The 17,639-nt window shown below is 40.8% G+C and overlaps 1 protein-coding gene across 2 annotated transcripts in view; it reads right to left on the bottom strand.

Moving 5' to 3' along the window:
* The window catches only part of LOC126177684 (intraflagellar transport protein 122 homolog), a 254,831-nt gene that overhangs the window by 216,451 nt on the left and 20,741 nt on the right, over positions 1 to 17,639 (bottom strand). For both annotated transcript variants that reach the window (XM_049924474.1, XM_049924475.1), the window contains exon 5: positions 15,242 to 15,321. In XM_049924474.1, the coding sequence (XP_049780431.1) occupies positions 15,242 to 15,321 (80 nt within the window). The remainder of the gene's footprint in view (positions 1 to 15,241; positions 15,322 to 17,639) is intronic.

The raw sequence follows: 17,639 nt of genomic DNA, 5'->3' as shown, positions 1-17,639 counted from the left end.
TGTGACGAAACACGCCGCTCTTCTTTGGATCTTCTCTATCTCCTCCGTCAACCCGATCTGGTACGGATCCCACACTGATGAGCAATACTCAAGTATAGGTCGAAAGAGTGTTTTGTAAGCCACCTCCTTTGTTGATGGACTACATTTTTTAAGGACTCTCCCAATGAATCTCAACCTGGTACCCGCCTTACCAACAATTAATTTTATATGATCATTCCACTTCAAATCGTTCCGCACGCACACTCCCAGATATTTTACAGAAGTAACTGCCACCAGTGTTTGTTCCACTATCATATAATCATACAATAAAGGATCCTTCTTTCTATGTATTCGCAATACATTACATTTGTCTACGTTAAGGGTCAGTTGCCACTCCCTGCACCAAGTGCCTATCCGCTGCAGATCTTCCTGCATTTCGCTACAATTTTCTAATGCTGCAACTTCTCTGTATATTACAGCATCATCCGCGAAAAGCCGCACGGAACTTCCGACACTATCTACTAGGTCATTTATATATATATTGTGAAAAGCAATGGTCCCATAACACTCCCCTGTGGCACGCCAGATGTTACTTTAACGTCTGTAGACGTCTCTCCATTGATAACAACATGCTGTGTTCTGTTTGCTAAAAACTCTTCAATCCAGCCACACAGCTGGTCTGATATTCCGTAGGCTCTTACTTTGTTTATCAGGCGACAGTGCGGAACTGTATCGAAAGCCTTCCGGAAGTCAAGAAAAATAGCACCTACCTGGGAGCCTGTATCTAATATTTTCTGGGTCTCATGAACAAATAAAGCGAGTTGGGTCTCACACGATCACTGTTTCCAGAATCCATGTTGATTCCTACATAGTAGATTCTGGGTTTCCAAAAACGACATGATACTCAAGCAAAAAACATGTTCTAAAATTCTACAACAGATCGACGTCAGAGATATAGGTCTATAGTTTTGCGCATCTGCTCGACGACCCTTCTTGAAGACTGGGACTACCTGTGCTCTTTTCCAATCTATCCTGGGAGAGGGTAGAGTCAGAACCCGTAGCAGCCGCCAGCCAGTCCCCGGTGATGGGGAACCTGTCCACAACCCGCTGCTCGGCAAAATCCAGGTGGAAACACAAAAGTTCGTCCCTATCGAATGCCAGATCAGGACCCATGGGAAGGCGAGACAGTGTATCAGCATTCGCATGTTGAGCCGTTGGCCGGAAATGAATCTTATAATTGAAACAAGACAAGTAAAGAGCCCAACGCTGGAGGCGGTGTGCAGCCTTGTCGGGAAGTGACGTTGATGGATGAAACAAGGAAACAAGTGGTTGTGATCCGTAACAAGATGAAATTTGGACCCATAGAGAAAAACACCAAACTTCTGAAGAGCATAAATAATGGCCAAAGCTTCTTTTTCAATCTGAGAAAACTTTTGTTGGGCATCCGTAAGCATTTTGGAGGCATAAGCAATGGGTTGTTCAGAACCGTCAGAAAAACGGTGCTCAAGGACTGCATCGACCCCATATTGAGAGGCGTCCGTGGCAAGAACAAGATGTTGGCATGGAGCCTGTTTCAGCATAGTCTTCAATTTCCGGAAAATCGCATCGCATGACACAGACCAGTGAAAAGGCACGTTTGTATGCAACAGTCAATGCAACAGCTGAGCCACCGAAGCAGCAGACGGTAAAAACTTGTGATAGTATGCTATTTTCCCCAAGAAGGCCTTAACAGATGTAGGGCGAGGAAGGGCATTGATCGCAGTGACAGTTTGCTGAAGCGGACGAATACCATCCCGAGAGAGTTGAAATCCCAAGTACAAGATAGATGCCTGAAAAAATTTTGATTTCTGAAGATTACACTTAAGACCGGCAGTCTGTAAGACATGAAAAAGTGTGCGAAGATTTTGAAGATGTTCGTCGGTGGTGGAGTCAGTGACAACAATGTCATCCTGGTAATTTATACACCCAGGGACAGTGAGCAATAATTGTTCCAAGAATCGCTGAAAGAGAGCAGGGGCGCTGGCAACCCCAAATGGCAATCGCTGGTATTGATAGAGGCCGAAAGGCGTGCTAAGGACCAGGAACTGCCGGGAAACAGCGTCGAGAGGAAGTTGATGATAAGCTTCTGACAGGTCAAGTTTAGAAAAATACTGGCCTCCAGCAAGTTTAGTGAACAATTCTTCAGGTCGAGGCATAGGGTAAGTGTCGATAAGGCATTGAGCATTTACAGTGGCTTTGAAATCGCCACAGAGACGAATATCACCATTTGGCTTAGCAACAACAACAACAGGAGAGGACCACTCACTGGAAGTGACAGGAAGCAAGACTCTTGAAGCAGTGAGACGATCCAGCTCCCGTTTGACCTGATCATGAAGGGCCACAGGAATGGGCCGAGCCCGAAGAAACTTAGGCCGAGCAGTGGGTTTGAGCATGATATGAGCTTCAAGGTCGTTTGCACGGCCTAACCCAGGAGAAAAAAGGGATGAAAATGTCGTCGACAAGGAATCCAATTGAGCATAAGGAATAGCATCAGAGACGATATTGACAGAGTCATCTATGGAGAACACAAAAATGCAAAAGGCATCAAAACCAAAAAGATTCTCCGCGTTACTATGGTCGACCACAAATATGGGAACAGTGCAAATGACAGATTTGTAAGATACCTCAGCATCAAATTGTCCCAACAGAGAAATCTTCTGTTTACTGTAAGTCCGTAATTGCCTAGTGACAGGTGACAGGATTGGAGAACCCAACTGAAGATACGTCGGAGAATTGATGATAGAGGCAGCAGAACCAGTATCCACCTGCATGCGAACATCTCGGCCAAGTATTTGGACAGTGAGGAATAACTTCCCTGAAAGGGAAGAAGTGCAATTGACAGACAACACAGAATCAGAATCAGCGTTATGTTCATGAACATCATGTATGCGGTCGGATTTGCAAACGGATGACACATGACCCATTTTTTTTTGCATTTGTGACACACGGCCCAACGTTGTGGACAATTTTCTCGTGAATGATTTGTAAAACACTGCGGACATGAAGGAAGTTGCCGTGTGTTTTGCTGCAGTTTCTTTGTTTACGGTTATGCCGAGGCTGCGCTTGGGTGTGTACTGCAGCCACGTTGGCTGGCGGGGACACGCCACACACGTCGTCAACATCGCACTGAGGTTGTATTTCCTCGACATCGCCCCATGCCTCTATTTGCGCTCCAGAAATTTCAAAAGACTGAGTGATGTATAGGACTTCACCTAGAGTCGGATTTGCCAACTGGAGGCCACGTTTCCTAACTTCTTTGTCGGGCGCCAATCAGATAAGAGCATCCCGTACCATGGAATTGGCGTAGGATTCTTTGTGAACTTCAGTAACAAATTGACACTTTCTACTGAGGCCATGAAGTTCAGCAGCCCAAGCGCGACAGGATTGATTCGGTTGTTTTTAACAACAATAAAAGGCAACACAAGAGGTTACCACATGCATTTGCTTTTGAAAATAGACAGACAGAAGTGAGCACATTTCAGCAAAGGACAAAGACGCAGGATCTTTCAAAGGAGCCAATTGCGACAACAACCGATACATTTGAGGTGAAATCCATGAAAGGAACAGAGACTTACATGTTTGTTCATCCGCGACATAAAATGACAAGAAGCGCTGTCGAAGACGTTTTTCATAATCAGACCAGTCTTCCGCCGTCTCGTCGTAAGGAGGATAAGGAGGTAGAGACAACGACGAGAGACGCCCTGCATTTGATGCCGTGACGAAATCACGAATTGCACTTGTGGGAAGCGTTTGCTGTTCTATGAGACCTTGCAATAGTTGCTCTAAAGTAGCCATGGAAACATGTGGGTCAACGATGGAAAAGAAAAATCACTACCTCATCGCCAATTGCTATAACTTCAAGTTGAACAAATATATTTCAAGGAAGATGCAATACATGAAAGTCACAGATCAAGAAAACAGAGTAAGACGAGTGTACACTTTAACAGTCAAATCATAACTGAGTCCAAGTCTAGTGGCCGCTGGCTGGCTAGCCGCTTAGGTGGCGCTGCTGCTGCATGGCTGGCAGACAGCGCCGCATGTAAAGGACGCGCACAACTGCGCGGCGGCACTTTGGAAGATCGGCAAGTCACAACATATACAAGACAGGTTTGTAGTCTATCCCAGATGCTATTCAATCTCTGCATAGAAGAAACAGTAAAGAAAACTAAAGAAAAATTTATAAAACAACTGCTGTTCAAGGGGAGGAAATAAAAACTTTAAGATTTGCCAATGACACAGTAATTATGTCAGAAAAAGTCTTGAAAAATCACTTGAACTTTATGGATAGCATCTTGGAAAAATGTACGGTGAACGTTAACAAAAATGTAAACGGGGCAATGGACTGCAGTCAAATTCATCAGATTATTATGAGATAATTGTTTTAGGAAATGATATACCAAAAGCAGCAGAAGAGTTTTGTTATTTGGTTAGCAAAATAACACAGCTCTACAAAATAAAATTTTTTTTTCGTTGCCAGGGAGGTTTGAACGAAAATGGGATATTGTTATGATACTCATTCCGAGTATATTTGTACTTTTTCCAAATTGGCTCTGGTTTTTGAGATATAGGTTATTTGTGGAAATGAGAGTTTCATGTGGATAATATCGACTGCAGGGTCCATATATGGTGTAATGTATTTGCTACCTGTTTTTTAATTAGTGATATTGTACTATCTTTATTAAACAATTGTGCTCAGGGAGTGCATCTGTGTGGTTGAGGATTACATCATGCAAACATCACACTGTCAGCATGTGTTCAGTCCTGTTGTGCGGTGCGTGTGTTGAAGATATTGAGGGTTGTGCAGATTTGAATTCGGCGGTACTCGACATTCATTTGTTGGCCGAGGTAATCCCCGCAACAGCCGATAGGTAGCGTTCAGTGTAAACAAGAAAAATGGCGATGGTCGAAAGTCACACACATGTGCAGTGCAGCTTCAAGGAGATAGAACCTTTTCATCGTGACGTAGCAAATAAGAGGTGAGTATTCATTTCACACAAAACAATTAATGATGTTTGTTGGATGTGATTGACATGCAAATACAAGAAAGTTCTGCATAATATGTAGTATTTGTGCAATTTTGTTTTAGGAAAACATGAGTTCTTCACGCCGTCTTTGCGTGAACCATCCAGATGAGTTCTGCTACATTTGTGGTGAATACGTTCTTCAAAAGAACAGAAAGAATATCACTCCTTTTGTGAAGGAAGCGTATCTGGCATATTTCGGAATTAAACTTGGAGATCAAGACAAGGCGTGGGCACCCCATAAAGTTTGTAAATGCTGTGTGGAGTGCTTACGGCAGTGGACAAAACGAAAAAGGAAAAGCTTAAACTTCGGAGTGCCTATGGTATGGCGAGAGCAGAAGAACCATACAGATGATTGCTATTTTTGCATTGTTAATGTGAAAGGTTTTAATAGGTTCAAAAAACAAAAGTGGGAATATCCCAATTTGGAGTCAGCAAGAAGACCGGTGGTGCACAGCAACGATGTTCCTGTACCAACCTTCACAACATTACCCACGCTAACATCATCAGATGACGAGGTGCACGGCGAGGAATGTACAAGTAGTGGTTCGGAATACGAAGGACGTGAGACACAACCCCAGCAGTTTGACCAGAAGGAGCTCAGTGACTTGATACGAGAACTCAATCTTTCAAAGCAAGCATCAGAACTCTTAGCATCCAGGCTTAAGGAAAAGAACTGTCTTCATCCAAGTGTTAAAATAACAGCTTACCGGACGAGAGAAGAAAACCTTCTTCCATACTTCAACCAAGAAGAGGTTATAGTGATTGCAGCAATATACCTGGACTTTTACTTGAATTGGGGCTGCCGGAATATAGACCAGAGGACTGGCGTCTCTTCATAGACAGTTCCACTAGAAGTTTAAAATGTGTTCTCCTACACAATGGCAATCGTTACGCATCTATTCCAATTGCCCACTCAACAAAACTTTGTGAAGCATATGCTAACATCAAGATGGTTCTGCAGAAAATTCAGTATATGCAGCACCAGTGGTTGATTTGTGTTGATTTGAAAATGGTGAACTTCTTGCTTGGACAACAAAGTGGATACACAAAGCACCCACGTTTTATCTGTATGTGGGATAGTAGGGCAAAGCACGAACATTGGAAGCAGAAAACATGGCCTCCAAGGGAACATATGGCTGTTGGTGAAGCAAACAACATTAATGAACCTCTGGTTAGTAGGGACAAGATTGTTCTTCCACCATTACATATTAAGTTAGGACTAATGAAGCAATTCACCAAAGCTTTAGACAGAAATGGTAATTGCTTCACATACATCTGCAATACGTTCCCTGGACTCAGTAGTGAAAAACTTAAGGCAGGAATATTTGATGGTCCTCAAATTCGCAGGCTCATCAACGATACCAATTTTACAAGTGTCATGACTGTCACTGAAGCATCGGCCTGGAACAGTTTTGTCGCTGTTGTAAAATGTTTTTTGGGCAATCATAAAGCTCCCAATTACGAGGAATTGGTCAAAAACATGCTCATTAACTTTCAAAACTTAGGAGCTAACATGAGCATAAAATTGCTCTTCCTTCACAGCCACTTGGATCGATTTCCTCGTAATCTAGGCGATTTCAGTGAGGAACAAGGAGAGCGGTTCCATCAAGATATGAAAGGAATAGAGGAAAGATATAAAGGAAGATGGGACAGGCATATGATGGCAGATTATTGCTGGAATCTGCAACGTGACTGTTCTGAAGAGACCTATAAAAGGAAAGCGTGCAGGAAGCGGTTCGTCATGGACGGAAAATGATATACTTATAGAGAAACTTTTCAATTATGTTTTATACGTGGACAAATGTCTATCAGGTTTTCATAGAAGCTATTTATAAAGATTATTTTCTTTTTTCATTGTAGTTTGTAGCGCTCGAGTTCAGTATTAGCAATTATTTCTAATTTTTTGAATAAATCATGCATTATCTCAAAAACTAGAGCCAAACTGCATAAATGGTTGCTATATTCGTCCTCAGCACCACTAACCCATCCTAAAGCCACTCATATATCCTTGGCAAGAAAATGAGTGTTGACCAGTGTAATCAATGAAGGCAGAGGTAAATATGATATAAAATGAAGACTGGAATTAATAAGAAAAGCTTTTTTGAAAAAAAGAAGTATGTCAACACCTAACATATATTTTAGTGTTAGCAAGTCTTTCTGAAAGTATTTGTGTGGAGTGTATCCCTATATGGAAGTGAAATATGAACAATAAACAGCAGGGAGAAGGACAGAATAAGAGATTTTGAAATGTAGTGCTACAGAGGAATGCTAAAAATTAGATGGGTTGATCAAATAAATAATGAAGAGATATTGAAATTAACTGAAGCAAGAAGAGCTTTACTGCACAACTTGATTAAAAAATGAATAGATAACATCCTAAAACATCATTAAATACTTATTTGTTATCTGCTTCACACGTCAATGCCATGAAATCTTCCTGTTGGCACAAATGTAACTGTTCTAATTGGCAGTGGCTCAACTACAGAAGCCAGGGAAATGGACCCCGGAAGAGGAAAATAGACTTGACATGTGAGTCTGTCTGTAGGGGAGCAGAGACTCTTGAACACCACACAGAGACAGGCATGGAGGGAAGCATCAAATGCTACCAGCATGAATCACTGAACCACTAACACGCAGAACCATGTCATGATGTGTTATGAAGACCTGATCCAAGCTGGTCAAAAACTGGTCTGGCCTATCGTTGCTGGCAAGTAAACACTTGGGTCAGCGGTTCTGTTCATGCAACACTTCGTACATGCTGTCTGTGAGAACTTGCTGCACTACTCTGCAGCAAGACCCACGCCCTATCTATCAGCTGCATTCATATCGATGTCCACTGGTGGGGATACTAAAGTGGGCAGCTTGTGTTTGATTCCTGCAGTGGCGAATATTTTAAACAAAGGCACTCCTACAAATGAGTATTTCCATGCAAAGTAAAACACATAAAAATGAAAAAAATAATAATTTACCATATAGCGGAGATGTTGAGTCACAGATAGGCACAACAAAAAGACTCACAACTGTTACATTCCATCCTGGATTTTTTATTGTTTGAAAAACAGTAATTTGCAATTTTTTAAAATTTAATTGATCTTTATAAAAAATCGATAATTAATGATTTATATTTGCAGTAAAAAATGGACTTTTGTTTGCAATATGTAATCCATTCTAATATTCTAAATGCTGAAGTAACTGTGTGTTATGTTTTCACAACTTAGTCGCTGAACTGATTTCGATGAATTTTGGTATGCAGACAGCTTGAACCCTGAGGATGAACTTAGGTTACTTAAGAAAGTGCATAGAACAAGATATATACTGATATTAAGAGCGTCATGTGAATTAGGGAAAAACATTTACTTTTTGAAAAAGCTATTTACTCTTTGACTTTTATTGATTGGTATGTTCTATGCAATAGATTTAATGCAATGAACACAATGGTTAGACAATCACCGACATGTTATATCTATGTGTTGCTACCAATATCATAAAATGTGAAAATAACTGTGTCACGTACGTTTTCACAAGTAAACCGCTGAATCCATTTCAATGAAATCTAATATGGAGCTAGCTTGAACCGTGAGAAAGAGCATCAGATACTTTAGAAAGTAAAAAAACAAAAAAACAAAGGAAAGAGAATTGACTCCTAAGAGGGTGAAGTAGGGAATGGAAGAACTTTCTTTTTTTACATCAGTGAACATAAACCAAGTTAAAAAAATTATTAAATTTGTTGCATAAAGTAACGTTGTATAGATATAGCTACTTCAGTCACATGATGTGTAGATGCACGCTCCTGCGTGTGCCCCGTCATCATGCATTGGGGATAGATTTGCGGATGGGGGAGGGGGGGGGGGGGGGGGGAGGGGGCTGAGCTAAGGTTACTTGAACAGTCATACACTTGAGGGTAGCTGAAATTATTGCTTGTACAATAGCTTACTTACTCACCATCACTCATCATAACAAAACTGATATATGAGTGCAGCTGTGAGTAATATGAGGGTAAGTCAATTACTATCTTCGATTTAGTTACATTTTTGTTTATTTTGGTAATACTGTCATTTTACGTTGATGATGCATGCTTTGTTTATTTGTTATTATATCATTGCAATTTTCAAGCTGCTAGGTTAGTTTCGTTATCACTGCCAAGCTGTTAATCATGGCAGCTCCGATGTCTATTTGCACCAAAGAGAAGGAACATCCATTTTTTGTGATCCGAAGGCGTATCAGGGGCCAAAATTTAAAACATTATTTCCCACATTTTACATTTTCCCGTATTTTACACCATTTTTCTGAAGTCCCTTGAAAAGTGTAAAAGTGGGGTTCCACTGTATTTAATAAATATTATGCATAACAAAATGTTATTAAGTCTAAAAATAAAATTCAGATATTACTACAGAATGGTCAAGCTCGAACAGATGGATACTGGTGAACTGTCAGACTTATTGAGCTAAGGGATACTAGAACAACTGGAGAAAGGCAAGCAAAATCAAGTAATGGAAAGTCCAGAGTGGAATAATAGCAATAGGGAAAGGACAGATTGCTACTCACTACATACAGGAGCCACTGAGCTGCAGACATGCATGATTACCTCCACCTTAAGGAGGCTACACCATTACCTCAACCACATCAAACCTACCAACCATCAACAATACATCCACTTTGACAGCAATAACCCATTCTGCATCCAGAAGTCACTTCCAAACAGCCTAGCCACAAACACTCACCACATCTGTAGGGATATGCAGTCCTTCTCCAAATTGGTCAAGGGTCTCACTGAGGCCTTCGCAGACCGTACTTATCCTCTCAACCTTTTCCAGGAACAGATCTCCTGTGTCTTGTGTCCCCAGTCATCTACCATCCCCAAAATAACCACTGTCCAGTGGGTTGAAGCAGTGAAGGGAATAGTCAGTTGGAGAATGGAAACTAGTGACTCAGAACTATCCAGGACTGGAGCAACTGAATCACATTCTCCACCAGGGTATCAACCACCTCTCCTCATGCCCTGAAATAAGAATTATCTGCCCCCCATTATACTCCCCAGACCCTCCCACAGTGCTATTCTGATGCCTATCCCCCCCCCCCCCTCCCTCCCAAAACACTATATTCTTGCTGATTGCTTCACATCCAGTGTTTGCCATCTGGATTTTTCTCATCAACACTGGCTTTCCTGAAATGAGCTGGTGTGAACCCTCCTTACAATATATACTTCATTTCTGTAGCTTACCTTCTGATATCCTGGCCTGGCAATTTTGGAGGCCCACCGGAGGGCTTGGAAAATGATAACGGCTATTACATGGCCGTACTACATCTACAAGCACTGGCCTCACCGATGGAGAGCTGGCTGTGAAGGCATGCCCCTCTGGCAAGCCTATCAGTGCTCGTAGCTGCCTTTTAAAGCTAGCAGCACAGCAATTCTCTCCTCAGTCACGATTTCACTGTGCTCTTGTATTGATCTCACTACACATCATTGTTTTGGTTTCTGGATTCACAGCATCTTAAGTTTTTGGCTCTCGCTTTCCTTGTTGGACTTGTTATACATGCCATCTCTGTTGTTCTTCCTCTTGTTGTTATCTTCCTGTTATTTTGGTTACATGTTGCTGATGGCTGTTCCAGTCACTGCACCCTTGGACTCAACCTTCACTAGTTCCTTTCCTCCACCTGCCTATCCCCTTCCCTGATTCAACTCTAGTACTGCACACACCTTCACTTCTGTCAACACATCTACATAATCCTTTCCTCTTCCCTACTTCTCCCCCTCATTTTTCCTTTTCCCATCCTCTTCCCCCCCCCCCCCCCCCCAGCATAGCCTCTAGGTGCTGCACCTAACAGCCCTGTCCGGTTCACACAATGTACCTGCACACTCCCACAGAGAGCCCTAGCATCTTCCCCTATTCCTAAACTGCTATTCCTCCTCCTTCCCACCCCATGCATCTTTCTTACCTCCGCTATCCACCCCTGCTAGAGTGCTGCTCACGATAGAGACAGTTGCAGTTGGGCCTTAGTGCCCAAAGACGACAGTGTCCACACGTGTATGAGTTTTTCTTGTGTGAATTTTCTGTTTCTGAAGAAAGACTTTGAAAGCTGAAATACTTTAGCTTTTTTTTTTTCCCCTGTCTATGACTCTATGTCACCTCTATGAGGTGAGTGGCATTCTACCCTTTCTATATTGATGGAATTACGAATGGGAAGATTATCAAATAAAAAGAAGAGGAAAACACAAAAGGAGGTGGAGTTAAAGTATTTTAATGAAGAACAAAAACTGAGAACAAACAACAAACTGCAGAGGGAACAGAACAAACTGCAAACATGATGCAAGAAAGGTTATTTTGCTTTTACAGACTAACCTCAAGATTAACCAAAGCAACTTTACATGAAAGATCATGGTCAACCAAAAAAAAAAAAAAAAAAAAAAAAAACCTACCATATTCAACAGTTGAGTAAAGCTGAGGATGATGATCATAGATCAGCTTGTGACATACAGGATGTCTGCACCAAAATGCACTATTTTTGAGGCAGTTTAAAAATAGTAAATTTTTCTTTGTTTCAGATCTCACTTGTTTGCTGAATGCAGAAGGCCTTGAAGTTGCTGCCTGATTTTTGTCACTGTTTGGCACATTTTCATTGTTTTATTGTTGTCAATCAAAGTGAAAATGGTGCCAATTCAGAAAAAGGGAGAAACTTTGCTTTGGTATGCAGAGCATAAATCCACTGTTACAGTGCAGAGATGTTTTGCTGTCAGATGCCCCATACAACTATCCTTACAGTCCTCAAAAAGTGGCTGCATCTGTATTCAAACAGGGTGCAGATTCTGCAGACAATGAAGCCCGATGACAAGCAATGGTGATACGGATTTGTAAGTGACATCCTTAACCACATCAAGTAGAAAGGTGCTTTCTTGTCAAGTGTAATGTTCTTCAATGAGGCCACATTCCACGTCTCTGGGTCTGTGAATAAGCATAGCGTTCACATCTGGGGGTTATAGAACCCAAACAGTATTATGGAAAATGTGCAAGGTGGCCCAAAAGTGAACATCTGATGTGGCTTCAGGTGCAACAAGATAATTGGACTGTTCTTCTTTGTTGAGGACACTATCATAGGAATGATGTTCCTACACATGATGAAGGTGATTACTTTCCCCCGAACCTTTGGCTTCAACAAGGTGGTGCTCCACCGCAGTGGTTGTTCGATCTTTGGAAAATTCTGAATTGAACACTTCCAGGAAGTTGGATTGGATGTGGTAGACCCACGAATTGGCTTCCACATTCGACTGATATCACACCATTGGATTTGTCTTTCTGGGGCTACTTGAAGGACAGGGTGTTCGCCACTGCACTGTGGGACCTTCAAGATCTCTAAACACGGATTGTGGAAGTCATTGGTTCTATACTTGCAGAGATATTGCAGTAGACTTGGATGGAAACTGAATATTCGTTGCTCCACAGGAGTTCAAGTGGAAGTGTTTTGATTTGTCATAATTTATTCTGAAAACTTAACTTGACACACATCTTATTTTGAGAGGAAATAAATGCATTTCATTTAATTTTGTGTTGGAAGCAAATTGAAAATAGGATATTTCAGTGTAAACATCCTACATAAAGTCTTTCTTGGTATTTATACATATCTTGTGTGCTGGTATGAAGTTTACTCTCACCCCTATGTACTGGGTATTCCACATAAAATCAATACAATGAACTAACTGAAATAGAACAGGTATCAGTAACATTAAAAAGAAACATGTAGTTATCTGTTTATAAGAGACACTGAAAGTGATGACCATAGGCACTCAGGCATCGCCGACTTCGTGTGATGATGTTACCAGCAGCACACTGTAATTCTGCAGGAGTTACATTAATTTCTCTAGTAATGTTCTGTTTAAGATGGTTTATTGTGAGAGGATTGTCAACATACACTTTGCTTTTTAGTGTGTCCCATAAATAAAATTACACAATGCTAAGTCCAACAACCTTGGGGGCCAGAGGCCACTACTGACACTTCTGTCTTCAAGGAGCATGTTGGTGATGTGGGCCGTACTTTGGTTGGATATGTGAGTGGCTCCTCCATCTTATTGGTGTTCTGCATACAGCTTCTCTGCATCTGTCAACTGTGCTTAGAAAGAGCCAAAGATCTCTAGATATCAGGCACTGTTTAAGGTTTAACTGAAAAATATGGGGACAACGATGCACAAGCCAGACAATGCACACCAAACACCCGTCTTCTTTGAGCGGAGAGGTACTCTATGCAGAATTTTATATTGGTTGTCCTGTCACCAATGTCTGTAATTCTAGGAGTTAACAAAACCTTGCAAATGAAACCAGGTCTCATCTGATACAAAGTAAAGCACAGGGTCCAAGTAATCGTTAGTAACTGATGTTAATAGCCAGATCAATACTAAACTCTTTTTCCTGGTCCTCAAATTTCAACTCTTGCACCACTCTCACATGATATGCTTTTAATTTTATATCTTTCAGCAAATGATGACACGATCTACAACATATCACCAACCTGCTGCAACAACCTCCTTACCAACTTGCGGGGACCTCTTGTAATGTCCATGCAAATTCTGTCTATCATTTCACGGGTCCTCACTGTTGTTCGCCTTATCTCTGCACATTCTGAACAGATCCTACAGCCCTCCATTTCTTGTAAAGACACTGAATAGTGCTGGTTGTGGGGAGTTTCCTACCAGGATATTTCACTTGAAACATTTCTTTACATTCCTTGATGGAGCCTGTCATTATGTAACACTCCACAACATCAGTCTGCTGTTCTAATGCAAACTGTCCCATTTCTGTAACAGTACAACAATACAAGCTTCTCACAACAAATGATGCACAAACACATAGTTTTTGATACAATTCAGTGTAGCCAACTTTTGAGACAGTTTTGGGACTTCACAAGCCATTTGACTTGAGATGATTAACTGGTATGTGAGGCTTACCAGTTTTATGTAGGACAGGCACCCCTGTTCTGGGCAAAAATGTATTCCAAACCTTGTCCTCCCCACTTAACTTTTAGTTCCTCTGTAAATGATTTGTATTTACACAAGCTACAAGTTAAGAATGAAACTGTTTTACTCTTGGTAAAGTACACACTTTTTTTAACAATTTGTGCCAACTTAAAACTATATGACAGACCAGGAATGAAAGCCAAATAAATGACACACAGTGCTCTTCCAACTGATTCAACCAAAGTACTCTTAGCATATTGATGCACAACTCCTGTCAATTTCTTTCATACTCAACACACCGTGTACTCCATCAATCCATTTTCAGTTACAATCTTGAGTCAAAGTCAAACACTCCACTAAGTCACTTTTGCCAAGAGCACTCACTAGGCAGCCCCACAGGACAATCTCTGCATGGTTTCAATGGAACAGAGAAGAAATAATGACAAATGGAGTTGGGTTTATGAAGAATTATGTATGGAATTTCCTGACAACTAGTAAGCAGCCTTCTGCTGTTTGCCCAGTCTTTGGGAAGGTCTCCAGCCTAATTGCAATAAATTAGATGACAAATTGGACACAAACTGGTCAAGAGACTAAAAAATCAAGAGAATAATGGCATCCTCCTGGTTTCTAATATAGTATGTACTGCCAAGGATCGTCTGAAGATGGAGACAATTTTCTGACTTAATGTGCAATTCAAACAGGAGCAGGTTTAAATGTGACATGACAGAAGCAGCAAATTTTTAAAAAAGTGTACATTTTAACCTCATAAGAAGACAGATATTCATCACTATTTTATGAGTTCTGTCCCAATACTTTCCATATTATACATTGCTCACAAAACAGAGTAAATTTTTTTTCTGGGAACCTTTCCTCATAAATTTTGTTGCATGTAGTATATGAAAAAATGCTGCAATCATGACACAAGAGCCTCATATAGCTCAAGTTTCCTGATGCACATATCAGCTGAATGACATATTACTTTATTGGAAACTTGAATACGCTGTATTAATATTCCACAATAATGTTTCTTTAATAGTTTGTCATGAATCAGTTTTCTGCTTTTCAGGCCTTTGTCAGGAAACTTAGTACTATTTACATAAATTAATAAGGATATAAATATTATTATGGAAAATTAATAGTGTGTGATCATGTTTTTAATATGTTTATGTTCCTTCAAGAACTGACAGAATATTCCAGAAACATATTACTTCGTTTATTCAGCACTGACAAAACTTAAAAAAGTACTGTAACTTACTTTGCTGGATTCCATGCAAGAGCCCAGATTGGAGTTTGTGCACCTCCTGGCCTTTCAATCCTCCCTTTCTCTTCGCCATTCTGAAAATGTTAACAGTTGTCAGCAATGTTCTTTATTCACAAACAAGTATCAAAGACAAAAAGATCAATTAAATTTCAGAAAAACAGATGAAAGAGTATTATGAAATTAGATGTGATGATTACTAATGGTCTCACTTGCTGGATGTCAACTGAGATCTACTCTGTGTCACTCACAGGTTTCTGAGGAGTAGATCCTATGATTCAGGGGCTTTCACCAAACTTTTTACACAGTATGTTGTCAACATGATCTGTTTTGCTTCAACCTTGAGTCTGAGATGAGAATTCTTCATCTCGTATAAAACTGATCTAGTTACAGCATCACAAAATGAACGGGATTACACAATTTTTCTTTGCAACATCTAGATAGTCTCAATATACACTGCAGGGTATTACAGCCAAGGCAATTAAGGCATAAAACATACATTATACTGCCGCTTAAGAGGCACAATTTTCTACAAAGTTGAGGATTATAATCCTAAGTCAGTCTACAAAGTTCTTACAGTTGTTAAATTTTGAAGATATGATCTCACGTAACTATTGCATAAGCAATGGGTTTAGGGTTTCAATGAGAACAATGTTGCCTTTCTTCCAGAGACTCCCACTTAACTTCCCTAGGCATCTCTTTCATGTTTTTCAAACAATGGAAACTCCAGGTAGGAATGCCAACAGTGTAGGAAAAGACAAACTGTTTACTGACCGTAAAGATAACATGCTATGTTGCAGACAGGCACAATAAAAAGGCACTTACAAATAAGCTTTTGGCCTCGTTGGAAAAGAAGAACACACACCATTCATTCACACAAGCAAGCACACGTCATGCAAACGACTGCCAACTCTGGCAGCTCAGGCCTGAATGCAACTAACACCTGAGGTGGAAGTAGCAATCTGGAGGGAGCGAGAAATAAGAAGGTCAAAGGATAGCAATGTATAGGTGGGGAAAGAAGGAAGTGCTGTCTGGTAGAGAGAGCAGGACTAGAATGCCAAAAGATGCAGTTCAGGAGGTTGTGGGACAGGTTGGTGAGGGAAACACAGCGAAAAACGAGAGGAGCAGAGACAGATGGGTAAGTGCATTCACAGAGAGTGGCATGAAGGGGAAGGAGGCGATAGGACAGAGGGGGTGGGAACTGTTGGGGACATTATGTTACCGTAGGTTGAGCCTGGGATACTTACGAAAGTGGAGAATGTGTTGTAAGGATAACACCCATCTGCATTGTTCAGAAAAGCTGTTGATGGAAGGGAGGATCCAGATGGCTCAGGTAGAGAACAGCCATTGAAATCAAGTATGTTATGTTCAGACATACTAGCAGATAAATAGCTGATTTAAAGTGGAAGTTTTTACACAAAGCTAGATTACTTCTAGCAAGATTACTTCTGTTGATACACATTTATTGTATGAAAGATAAGGAATTTCTCTAATTTGCTCTTTCCTCTGTTTATGGTATTCAGCCTTAATCCTTATAAATGTCTTTAACCCAATGGTTAGCATGGAAGAGGGAAGGGAAACAGAAGACCGAAAAAGTTTGTACTTGCCTTCAGTTGGTACAACTGCCTACACTGCCAACAGTAACACAAAAATAGAACACAGTACTCTTTGTTTCTCAGAACTGGGGCCATTTTAGACAAGGGTTTCAGTGACTTCCCCCTCCCTCTCTGCCAAGAAGAACCTTACTGCTGTGAGCTACGCTGCATACAGTGTGACATGACAACAAGCTTCACTGCTGGCATGCTGTGAGTCGCCAGTTCAGACCCAGTCACTGACAATTATTTGTAATTTCTGAAACGTTCTCATATATTTGTACTGTATATTCTGGAATACTCGATATTTGTATAAATAGCAGCACTGTCCATACAGGAGTTCAGTTCTGTTCTGGCTGTATGTCGGTGTCAGTAATAAATGTGCTTTCAGTGCTTAGCGTTGCACTGCATTGACAACCCTGTATTCGGATTTGAAGTTGATGTGGTTTTGATGTGATATGTCAAAAGTTAGGATTGTTTTGATGTAATTCTGAGAATTTCTACTGGCAGTTCTGGCAGTTGTGTTTCCAGAATTTAAGTCCTTCTGCCTCTCTATGATTCAGCAATTTTCTGAACTGAATTCTTCTTTTTGTATTACTGGTCACCTCTCTGCACTATTTCCCTCTTGTTTTGTTCATATGTGGTAAGTGTTATTCACCCCTGTAACCTATTCCAAATCAAGTGTTGTTTCACTTCCACACCATAACTCTGTTTAGTGAGCAGTGTCTCTTCCCTCTACCATTATTTGTCTGTTTATGGGTCGTTTTTCTTTGTTCAGTAACCTCTTCCTTTTTATGAGTTCC

Source organism: Schistocerca cancellata, chromosome 1 (assembly GCF_023864275.1).
Source record: "Schistocerca cancellata isolate TAMUIC-IGC-003103 chromosome 1, iqSchCanc2.1, whole genome shotgun sequence".
In the NCBI taxonomy this organism is placed as follows: domain Eukaryota; kingdom Metazoa; phylum Arthropoda; class Insecta; order Orthoptera; family Acrididae; genus Schistocerca; species Schistocerca cancellata.
Note: the sequence above shows the minus strand (reverse complement) of the source record. Positions and strands in the feature narration are given on the sequence as shown.